At 30.3% G+C, this 12,926-nt stretch overlaps 1 protein-coding gene and 1 long non-coding RNA gene across 7 annotated transcripts in view; one reads left to right on the top strand and one right to left on the bottom strand.

Moving 5' to 3' along the window:
• The first annotated feature begins 2,818 nt into the window (after positions 1–2,818).
• LOC143255120 (uncharacterized) lies at positions 2,819–11,161 on the top strand. Its single transcript, XR_013030442.1, has 2 exons — positions 2,819–2,961; positions 10,948–11,161. It is a non-coding gene; the product is annotated as an uncharacterized LOC143255120 (long non-coding RNA).
• The window catches only part of LOC143255119 (uncharacterized), a 28,767-nt gene continuing 23,724 nt past the window's right edge, over positions 7,884–12,926 (bottom strand). For 2 of the 6 annotated variants that reach the window (XM_076510299.1, XM_076510304.1), the window contains exons 11-12: positions 11,342–11,391; positions 7,884–10,700 (exon numbers count right to left, since the gene is read on the bottom strand). In XM_076510299.1, coding sequence (XP_076366414.1) covers positions 11,361–11,391 — 31 coding nt within the window. In that variant the 3' untranslated portion in view covers positions 7,884–10,700; positions 11,342–11,360. Of the gene's footprint in view, positions 10,978–11,341; positions 11,392–11,414; positions 11,452–12,926 lie in introns of those variants that run through there. The other 4 variants (XM_076510298.1, XM_076510302.1, XM_076510300.1 and 1 more) reach the window with 3 other exon arrangements.

Genomic DNA, 12,926 nt, shown 5'->3' with positions numbered 1-12,926 from the left:
GCGGCATTTAAGCACTCTAACGGTTGACAATAGAAGTCTGATGTAATCGTTACATTGAGTGGCAGCAACTCAAAATGGATCACACCAACAATATCCCACGAAACGCTTAACAAGATTTTCCTTGGATGGAGGCCCATTTTGAGCTGTGATTCAGCCATTTACCTGCGTTGAGCCATTGTTTTAAACGATTAACATTTTTATAAAATATCAATTTTTCATCTCCAGTCACTAACCTGCCCGAATAAGATGAGTTACGTTCACGAGAGTGCAGAGAAGTGCAAATGTCCACTCTTGCTCTAAGGCTGGTTTCTGTCAATTCATGGGGGACCCATTTCCCAAGTTTTAACACCTTTCCAAGCTGTTGCAGATGACGGTGAACTACTGAATGGGTTGAATTAAGCTTCTATGCTAGTTTTTAAACTGTTACAGCACAATCTTCACCAAGTGGAGCTAGCAGCATGTCATCGTTAAACTCAACAGGATGACCTGAACGTGGCGCATCACTTAAACTGTAGTCACCTGATCTGAACTTCTGAAACCACCTTCGACATTTTCTTTCATTGAGAGACTCCACATTATAAACACTTTGAATGTTTCGCGTAGTGTATGCCGCACTATTGCCATTTTAAACTCATAAAGTATTACATGCCTAATGTGCTCCTCAGACACAACCATCTTCATAAGTTTATTTGATTAATGATCTGAAAAAGTGGAGTTTAGTTTCTTTTATTTGTCCGAACATTTTTATACACGTCCTACTACATATTTTAGTCATTAAAGCCTTCTACAATGATAGAAATGATGATGCACTTTCTGTATTAACTTTTCGGGCATTACTTGTGGGATGACCTGATATGTTGGTATATAAGAACACCACTGAATGGTAGTGGTGGTTGAGACACAGAGAGTAGTCCATTGTAGTCCATATTCAAGTGATAGCACTCATCCTCAATATAGAAGCATACAAAACTGACAAAGTAGTAACAATGTCCCAACTAATAGGTAAATCATTTGTGGACAGTTTTAAGTTCTAACTACATTTTTACATGCTTAGATTGTGTGATGTTACTGAAAAACGATTGCTTTTGGGAAGGGTATGTAAAAAAGTCTTTCTGAAGTGAAATTTTCATGCACTCAGATCAAAAAGGTGTGTTCACCTCAAGAATTAACTTAGAAAACCAAGACCCTTTGTAAACAGACCTACAATAAATATCAAAGTGCAGCATTTTCAACAGGTAAGAGTCCCACAGCCATAAAAGTAATTTGCAAAAGTCATCAGTGCAACTTCTTCAAGAACGATTTCCACCTGGAAAAACAATGAAAGCCACATATTATTTGTACATGTCTATCCAATCAATGCATACCTCTAACAGCTGGAGAATGAAATAGGTAATCATGGTATGACATATGCAGACTTAGTGGTCAAGTTATCAGATACAGTGCCTATCGATTCCTATGTCATCAGATTGTTAAGTTGGTCCAGGGAAACTATTACCTTCATAAAAAAAAAAATATAGAAAGCCTCAGGGATTAGTGGTGTGATTAGGACTTGACAGCCTTTAGTAATTTACATAAATTATACATTTTTATAGAATGCTTTGTCGATACTGACAGATGCAGTGTTGTTGAAATATTATACTTTCGCCTTTTCTGTCACTCGCGGGTTCGTATAATTTATAACAAGTCCTTCTGCTTACTGCCGTACAGGATGCATCAGCACCATCATAGGTTATTCATATTAGAACAACGGTCTTAATGCCTCCATTTTATATTGCTGGATTAGTAAGACTGCTCAACCTAACGTGTACGAGGAAAAGCATTCTGCTTTCTATATCTGCATGCATTTTTTACGTCTCGCTCAAATTAATTATATAAAATAAACGTAGGTAATCTAGTAGTAAACTGACCAGTTCAGATAAACGAAAATATATGCCACTGTAGTGTACCTGTAGACCTTTTTTTTTTGTCGATTTACACATTAAATGTACATGTATATTTCGTTATAGTGGTAAAGAAAAGCTAACAACAAAGTATTATTTGTATATATGTTTTGTGTTGCTGTCACTCATTAAAGAGAGAGTATATTTAGTTTAAAAAAACAAATATAAATTGCCTATTTCACAACTTATCTGTACAAACATTTTGATAGGGAAATAATTTTTTGAAGTATTAAATGTATGACTACATCTGTGTTTACAAAATGGAGTTATGCAGTTATAAGAGGTAAATTAAAACCAAGTTTAAATGCATAATTTGTAATTATAATTCCCTTGGAAGAATATAATCTATAGGTAAAACTAGAGTTACTAAATCTAACCATACCCTACAAGTACTTTGTTTTCAACAATGTTTGGGTTTAAATTCACGTTTCAAGAGGCATTCCAGTTTTTAAATCAAAGCTACATGTCTGATGGAATTCTGAGCTAGTGGCAAGGAAAGTCTGCTACCATGGCCAGCGTCACGTCTTATGCAGCTTATTAACAGTGGAAGGAAGTTCTTCAAGTTGAAAATGTTGCACAGAAGTAAAGATCTTTCTCGACTGTTAATAAAAACCATCTGATAGCTCGTAACATCAGTAGCAGTTGTCAATGTTTAAACACTGTATAATGTTCAGCATTAAATTTAATGCATAACTATACTATGGTAATTTTTTAACATGATACATAAATTACATTAAAAATTAATAAAAAAACCTTTAAGATGATTTGAAAAATGTACACATATGAAGTATCAAAATTTATTATGAGTAGGCTTCACATGCACTTTTGTGCAACGTGTGTATACTTGGCACATTTTGCACACGCTACCCACCCTTGAAAGACCCTATGGTCTTAAAATGGTGATCGACTTGTGTTATTGCTATTTCATAGTATTGGGATACTATACCTGCTATTAAAATATTTCAATTGAGAGTACCAACTTTCTGAGCTGTTCAAATATTGGAAAAGTAAAAATGCAAAGGTCAGTGGCAGCTCTTAGTATTTCTGAATCTTTAACGGGAAGGTTGTAGTCATATCAGAATTTGAGATATCTAAATAAAACTTTCTTTCAAAGTGAACATTTAATTACTAAACATAATATTAAATATAAACATAATAAACTAAATATAATATTTATACTAAAAGCTGTTTAACAAATATTACAGATATCTAAAAAGGTTTATAGAAAAACTTCTACACCACGTACTGATTGCTATCTTTACAAGCTGTCTAAGAATCACCAGTTCACTATCCATGAACTCACATTATACAGGGTGTTCGGAAAGTCACTGTGCAGTTTTGTCTGTTAATAAATATATAAGTGCACAGTGACTTTCCGAATACCCTGTAGTTTGGTAGAATGATCAACTTATTAACAGATCTTATGCATCTAGCTTAAGATGAAGAAGATTTCCTTCAATTGACTTTACTGTGTATTTAGATTTCAGTAAAGATAGTATATTTGGTAAGAATGCTAATGGACTACCCTAGTCTTCATAGATGAATCAGTTTAATGTGCTTACAGTTGATACACAGATCTATGTCTGGAGGTTCAGATGAAATATCTGTTTAATACATATTAAATATGACTTGGGATGCAAGATGGTATTGGTATGAATGGATACAAATCTTACCATGCTTCTGAAAGATGAATTTGTATTTACTGGTTACATAACTTTTTGAATATGTATTTAGACAATACATTGTCCTATTTTAGAACAGTAGTTTATACCATACTCTCAAAACTATGAAATCGAAAAAACCCAAACAAACAAAAATCATAGCTTGACAAGCTAGAAGGCCTGATGCCACTTCATAGAATATCTCTGAGGCCTTGGAGATTAAACCACTACATGGTGGTGGCATTTCATTGGCTGAGGATAAGGACGAGATTCCTTATAATGTTCTCTGATGGACCAGGAGTCTGCTCTGTAGACATGATTATATGTATGCCAGAGATGGTCCATTATTATTAGCTTACCATCATAAATTTTAAGGTACTCATCTCATTGGTTACAACTTACAATATAATGCCAATGAAGCTAGTTCATTACCTCCACAAATTAAACTACAGTTGTGTGCAACAAAAAAAACAGTGTACCAAACCAAACTTAAAATATTACTTTTCTTGCTATTACATATATATATAAATATATATATTTGAAAACATGTTTATAAAGCAAACAATAATTTTAAATAAAGGCAAAATATATAATTAAAGCTCTACATGTTTCAGTAGAAACAAATTTCACTAAAACATGTAGGTTTAATTGCATATTTTGCTTTTAAGTTTATAGAATAAATTATTGTGTAATTTTAAAATAAGAAAGATCTTCAATGTTTATATTTTGAAGTCATTCAAGCAGAGAAGTAAATGGTTTTTATTTTTGTTGAAAATTCTGTACTCTGTTGTGGTATGTATTAATTCTAAGAAGGTACTAAAATATTAATAAAGACTACATATTTGCATAAATTTTATCCAGCTATGAACAGCCTTGAGATTTTTTAAATAGGGGATAAATGAACAAATAAAATGTAATTTTAATTACATTATCTTTGCACGTGTAAATCTATTATCATTAAAGTTATTATTAGTTTAACGAAGCAGTCCACAACTTTAATCATCTGTGGATTTGTAAATAAAATGTTCAAAGTTATTGAGTTGTAACTTGTATTCTTCTAAAGTGTTCCAATGTATTTTCTTACAAGAAGGTATTAATAAAAGGAAATGGTAAATATAATATTTATAGCTAAAATAAACATTCACTTATATTTATTTATAAAAGCTCTAGAACGTCACATTTGAAATGATTTAGTATTTGAGAGAAAAATGTTTACAAAAATAAAACATATATTTTCATAACTGTTTCAAGCATACTGTAGACAAAAGTTTTGTTGAACAAACAAAACAAACTGTCCAACAGTCTTTCACGACATCAAACAAGTGCTTGATATTGCTTGGGTGTGGAGGTTCAATTTTATTTCTACACTGTACACAGTGAACAAGTCTTTTTGCCACAGAAACAGTGTAAACCCTGAATGAAGTGTTCTGTAACCTTTTGAAGTACCATATAACAGTGATATAATAATTTTGGGCAAAAAATGCACAAGAACAAACCACTGAATTAACACAGTTGATATATTTGGATGGTTAGATGAAAGTTTGGAAGAATAAAATGTTTAATGTGATGCATCAGATGCAAGTCTATAAATTAAAAGTAGATCACATTACTGTTTTATATTCTTGTACTTACATTTTTACCGATTTTTCTTGTTTTAAATTTAAAATACTTGATAATTTCAACACCACTAAATAACAGAATTTGTAAGTTCTGCAATGAACATTTTAAAACACTGAATTATTTTATTTAATATTTTGTCAGGTTTAATGTTCATAACGAATTATGACATCTCTCAATATTCTTTTATATTTTTATCTTCACAGTTTGCTAAATCAATCTTCAGTACCTTGTGTTACAAAATCTCCGATTCCTTACTAACTCAATACAGTTCATATATTTAAAAAAGAACCCCTTCTTTCCTCTTGTCTATAATACTTTCAAAATATATGTGTAAATATAATTTGCTATAAACAAAAACAAGCCAAAACAATATAAAAAATGCTGCACCAACTGAAAAGATCCTCAGGCTACAGGCTATAATGTGGGATATAAAATGTACCAAGGTTTTGAAGGTGACTGTGAGAGTAGGATCCATACTAAAGTGGGGATACACCATCCATCAGTCTTAACTTTTGTTCACCTGTCTCACACAAAGAAAAATAAATTAATCAAAGCAATACAAATTAGGAGAGTGAGATGTGGGTACTCAAGTCGACAATGTCCCACATCTATATCACCCATCACTGCTTGCAAACAGTTGTGGGAAAGTGACTGCTCTCCAAGATACAGAAGAATAAAAAAAGAAAGAAAAATACTAATAAGGTACTACCACTTGGGGCTAAGCAAGTTAAATAAATTTACCTCCTGAAGTTGGCATTTCAGCCCCCGTTTTGGTAGTAAGGCACTAATTATTTCTTGATGACAAGAAACCCACCTGAAATAAAAATATGTCTCAGAATGGCTGGTAAGGGTATTAACACTTACTGATAAGCAGAAAACAATGTTTTGACCTTCCTAGGTCATCTTCAGGTTAAGAAAAAATGTTTGAATGTGACCGTTGATGGACACGTAAGACGTTGATGGGATGAGAGTATAAATGGGTACCAGATTGTAGGGGGCGTTGCAGGTGGATGTTAGGTTATTAATTAGTGTAGGTATAAAGGTGTTCCTTTATACTGGTTTAATTTTGGTTTTAGTTACTGTATAAGTAGGGCTTCTTTGATTTTGCATTTGTTTCCCTACCTAGTTTTTGAATAAATTTGGTGTTTACTGGAATGTTGTGTTTTTCCAAATGTTGGTTATTTTTTCACTGATGTCAGGAATGAATGTTATGCAGCAGTACAAGGTTTTGTAGTTTGTTGTATCTTGAGATTTATTGTTGTTGGTCTAGGTGTGTGTGTGTGTGTATAATTTATTCCATGGTTTTTTTGAAGAAATTTGTTATGTTGATAAAGTGTTGTTTTATTTTGTTGATTTTGTAGTTAATTTTACTGGGTGAGCATAGTTCTGTAGCTGTGTTTATTTGGTTTCTTAATAAATTGTGTATCAGTTCTAGTGATCTTGAGATTAAGAAATACTATTTGGTTAGTTTTTTTCTGTTCACAGGTGAACTTAATGTAGAGGTGTATCGAGTTAACATGATTGAAAAAACTAAGTGTGTGTTTTGCAGATGTGAATCCAGCAATTGTATCATCAACATACTTGTACCAGTTTAGTGGTGAGTGTAAGGCTGAATTGGTCAAGTAATTTTGAAATTAACAAAATAAAACAATACTTATCAAGAAACAACAAATTTCCTCAAAAACTGTAGAAAAAATTATATGCACATACCTTGACCAACAACAAACAAACAAACAACAATAAATCCCAAAATACAACAAACTAAAAAACCTTAAACCTTATGTCATATGTTCTCGACATCATTGTAAAAATAACCAACATTTGGAAAAACTTGTAACGAAACACAACATTCCAGTAAACACAAATTTATTCAAAAACCAGGTACAAAACTATGTAAAAACTACACTGACAAACACAACACTAACATAATTTATAAAATACAATGTAACAAATGCCATGACTTCTACATTGGAGAAACAAGCAGAAAAATGGAAACTAGATTCAAAGAACACAAAAAAACACCTTCACATATTTTTAAACTGCAAATCAAATGAACACAACATAACCATAGAAAACACCCAGATATTAAGTAGGGAAACAAATATAAACAAACACAAAATCAAAGAAGCCCTACTTATACAGCAACAAGAACCAAAATTAAATCAATATAAAGGAACACCTTTATACCTATACTAATTAATAATCTAACATCCACCTGCAATGCCCCCTACAATTCCATACCCATGTATACTCTCATCCCAAAGACATGTGTCTGGCAATATTCACTTTTAAACTCTCTTAACCTGAAGATGATCTGGGAAGGTCGAAATATTATTCTTTCCTTATCAATAAAAGTGTTAATACCCATACCAGCTGTTCTGAGATACAAGGCACTAATTAGTAGCCCAGCAGACAAATTATACTAGTATAAAGGGTCCCAATCACTTATCTAAACTCCTAACCACACTCATTAAGTCCACTATAACTACCAATTTTCAGACTGTTAAACAAGATCCACCTTTAGAAAGTGCTTGGGTTACTGGGTTTTTATTCATTTTTATCAAGACTTCTTGAACTCACGTTTTTATAACATTGTGAAAATACAACTGAAGGAATGTTTACAGTAACCAACATGTAAAGATGACAAAATGAACACAAACTATTGTACTTATAAAATTTTATTAACTGAGAAGCCAACAGACACTGTTTGTGTCTTTAAAAGTATTGTAAGTACATCTTTTTTTATTATCAAACTTATGATAAAAATTCACTAATTATCTAAATTGTATCATGCCATTTACTTGTTACACAGTAATCATAAAAGATATACAAGTAACTTAAAATAACCTTTCTATTGAAACTTAAACTGTACATACGTAGAACAAAAATAAATTTAAAAAACACTGTAACGTGTAAACCTTACAAAATCTAACACCAACTATTAGATTTCAGCCATGTATCAGTAGAGACATGTTTTTTAATACAGCTACGTTTTGGAAATGGGTGATAATTATTACTCCTCTCCAAACATATAAATAGTAATAATTTATGCTTTTCAAAGTTGAAGTAATGTTTTCTCAGTGTGGTGTTTCTTAATTGTATTTTCTTATAAATTTTTTTATTTATAATGAAATAAAGACCCCATGTATATTATTTAATATTTAGTACAGGAATCAAATTATATAATAAAAATGCCTATGGGACCACACTGAACATTGTATAAATACGATACAATAAAAACTCATTACAAAACACAATACAACTTAAAATTACTTCATTTAAATCTGGTTAAAAGAGATAGATGGCCAAGCATATGATCAAAACTCACAGGAAATAAAGATATACTAATAATTTAAATGCTACATTAAAATAAATATTTAAATTTTATGTATTTGAATTTCTGCTACAATGCAAAATAACATTTATTAAGAAATGGTAGTAGAAAGTATTTAGTCATCAGTTTTTATAGTCTGTACTTCTACTATCCAAAGCTATAATCTTATTACTTTAATGTTAACATACATTACAAAAATAATAAAATTGTCTTACTGATTAAATACTATACACACTAATATTTCAAAGACTAATAACAAACATGACTAGGGTTAAAATGTATGCCAATGATTAAAATACAACATACACTTTCTCCATATTGTAATTTCTGCTGTGACACATTAATCACAGCTTTAAGAAACAAACAATAACTATACTTTTCATCAGACATGAACATTATATAGTGATTCTTAACATAAACTTTGATTTGTTTTATAATAAAACAAAATGAGTAAAACAATGCACATCGAAGAAATCTATTAGATCAGTCTCATAAATTTTCATATATATATAAAATGCAAGAACAAATAACTTATCTGTGTCTAACTATAAATAGCTAAAAAATTAACAAGATATTATGACCATAATTCCTCCGTGTATTAGTGTAATAAGCTTTATTAATATAAAGCAGAAAGGCAAATAAATAAATTCTCTAATATAAGCAATAAAAATGAAATTAAAATAAATATGTTGACATACAAACATGTGAAATGGGTCCAACTATACATGGCAAACAAAGAAAACTGCAAGAGTATCATAGCCATAATTCCTCCATGTGTTAGTTAAACTTAAGTAATCTAAGGCAAGTAAATAAATGCTATAATACAGGCAACAACAAATGAAATTAGGACAAATATATTGATATACAAGCATGTTATGTGGGTTGTTAGAAATAGCAATATTATTATGACTATAATTCCTCCATGTGTTAGTCCAATAATATTAGTAATCTAAGGCAGAAAGTCAATTAAGTGAATGCTACAATATAGGCAACAAAAATTGAAATGAAAATATATTGATATACAAACACTGCTGAAATAGGTATGCAGTATCAAACTTGTTTAAGTATTTATTACTTCATACAGTGGTTAGAAGAACAGGTACACAATTGAGCAAAAGTAAAATAATTCAGCATTCCAACTTTAAATGACAGAAAAAAAACAATTACTAATTTCTTGTATACAACTGAATTAGCTACTATACCCCAACAACAAAGAATTTTTGCTACTTTTGATGAGTGAAAAGAACATTAATCTACAATAACATTTTACAAGTGTGCATGAAAAGATAAAATAAATTTAGGTCAGAAAGCATGAATCAGTCTCATGTATAATCCTATTAGTGTTCAGCAACAGTTTAAATACAATGAATAACTTGGTGTTAAAATAAATAAATTCATAAAGTGATAGAGATTCTTATGATAATTCTGATGTAACATAAGTAAAATTAATATAATTCACATTTGCCTAGCAAATATTTATGAACTGTTTTGGTTCCAAGCACAGAAGTAGCTTGCAAGTATGTTTTACTTAAAAATTACTCAATTTCTTCTAAGTAGTACAAAAACCCCAATTTTACAATTGCTACGTACTGCACATGCACTTTTTCGCCACTATATTCTTTGTAAGCACTTGTTCTAGTTTCATTGTTGCATATATCATAATTCTGCATTAAATTTTCATAATGTCAATTTATAATTAGACTAATATAATTGTCATTCAATCCAATTTTACACAGTTCATTTAAAGTATTTTGTATACACTTACTCTGTATCCTTTATCTGAGAAATAAGTTGTAACATATCAATAATTCTTCATTCTGTAACTTACAATTAACTTTTTATGCCCTAAACAGATCTCCTCTTATTATAATAAAGACTTTTATGTGCTATTTTTAACCTTCAACAGATTTTCTAATACAAACAAAATTTACTAGTTAAAATATCACTATTATGTAACAAAATATATTACTTACTCATATTTACAATGTTAAACTTTCTATGATTTCTCTGTGAAACAAGAAAGACAAGAAAAACAAAATACTTCTATAAAACGTTATTACTAATTAGTGTAATTTGGTCGAGGACCCAACTTTCCTGTTCTTTAGTTCTTTCTTCTTTTCTCGTATCATGCTTTCAAACTCCACTCTATGTCAGACATGAAATTAAAAACAATCAAGATGGTTGTACACATTAATAACTGTACACAATAAAAAACTAATCTAGTTCTTAATTTTACAAACTTATAAAAAAACAGTTAATTTTCATTTCATTAACATACTTGTGCAACAACAGTAATTTTCCTTTAAAGTCTTATTAATGGTTAATGATCACCAACAACTACTGTTAGTTCTTAAGACAATGAATACAAATATCTAATGTGCACTTCTCTCAGATTCTTGCTGGAAGCACCAATAACTGGAAACTATGACAGTGACAGAAAGAAAAGAAAAACTGAATATAAAATGCCATCCTTAAAAAATATATCAATCACATTTCTGTGATGAATAACTCTTACCAAGTGTACAAAAGATTTATAAAGGGTTTGTGAATAATCATGTTAAACAATGTTTAAATTCTGTGATAAATAAAAAGATTGAAATGATTCATCTGTTACTATAAGAAGTGAATGTTGTAATTTTGGAATTAGGGATAACAATTCAACATGTTTTGTGCATTAAAAGTGATTGAACTATGTCCTTAAAGCAAGCAGAAAGAACTGTTTTATATTTAATAAAACTCTTATATCATACACTTCAAGTAAAGACAGCAGCAATCAAGGAAATTACCTTCAGTTTAAGGGTAGTGTTACGCTTCCAGTGCCTTTTCCTCATCAAATCTTCAGTGTATTATAGATAAAATGTCAAGGTTAGTTAGTCAAGTGTTAAGCTGCTGAATTCTAGCAAGAGAGTTATATCAGCCACACATGTTAAAAACATATTACATAGATGGATTTCACATAAAGCTCACTACTGGATTCTAACTTTATTTAAAGTAGTTCACATTATAACAGTTGTTCAAAACAGTTTCTTAAAGAGAGTATCATAACAAATTCCAGCTAAACACTACACTACATTCTGTGTCTGCCTGAATACATTAATGATCAGATATTTGTTAAGCAGGGAAAAGAAAAAAACAAGAGAAAAAAGCTGATACTAACTATGAGCAAATAATAGTTTTGTTATAAATATATTTTTAAAATGAACAAAATCAGTAGGGCATTATTGGAAAATACCCCCTCTCCATTCTAGTTTTACAGAAATACTTGACAGAGTTCTGTGGAACTAACTTATCTATCTCAAAACAAAAAAACATTTCTAATCAATATAAGCTGCTTAAATAGACCATAACTAAAAATTAGCCCAGTAAAACAATTACTGTGAAATGCCCACTAAAACAGGATATAATAACATACAATTTTTGAACAGGCATATACTAAGATTTGTAAAACATTATCAGTTAATGATTTTCACTGAATTAGTGAGCCACAGATAACATTTAATGTGATTTCAAACAATTTCAATTCTCATATTAAATAATTTTGGTAATTGTAGTTTGTGACTTATAATTCACACAATACATTAACAAGCAAAGATGTTAATGATTAATGTTATGGTGTGAACCCCAACAACTCATGTCTGACTAACACAAAAACGGTTTTCAAATCATTGATACACATTTTGAATTGTATATGTGTGTCTTATTATAGCAAAGCCACATTGGACTATCTGATGAGCCCACCGAGGGGAATCAAACCCCTGATTTTAAAGTTGTAAATCTGAAGATATACCACTATACTAGCGAGTTGCTGAATTGTATATTCTGGTAATGTATTCCAACTCAACATGTATGTCACCAAGCTAACCATAAGATACCTTCAATAACAAAGTACATGCATGCATATCTAAAAAGTATAAATCTTTGTGCCATAAGCTAACCATCTTCTGAAAATGGTTGAAAGTTTTGTTGATGTCCTACCATAACTATCTATTAAAATAAAATATTGAGCCACTTATTACGTTAGGAAACATTTAATCACACAAAAATCACTTCTTAATAACAATCTTCAAGATTTGGAAATGCTGCAAAACTTTTCACTACAGTTTCAATGTAAAGTTCTGTATCGATATAATAATTACAAACTTACAGAAAAACTGAATTCATATTGCATTTTTTTTCATTTTTGAAGCATACATAAACTGCCAAAACACATACACAAATGAACAGTTTAAAAGCAGAAAAACAAGGAAAATTTGTATTTGTAAAAAAACTGATTTAAAGAATCAGAAAATTGAAATAGAAAACAAACCAACCACAATTTATTACTTCATATATGAAATCTTGCACCATTAGTAATTAATCTCTTCTGACAAT

This window comes from Tachypleus tridentatus, chromosome 7 (assembly GCF_004210375.1).
Source record: "Tachypleus tridentatus isolate NWPU-2018 chromosome 7, ASM421037v1, whole genome shotgun sequence".
Lineage (NCBI taxonomy): Eukaryota > Metazoa > Arthropoda > Merostomata > Xiphosura > Limulidae > Tachypleus > Tachypleus tridentatus.
Note: the sequence above shows the minus strand (reverse complement) of the source record. Positions and strands in the feature narration are given on the sequence as shown.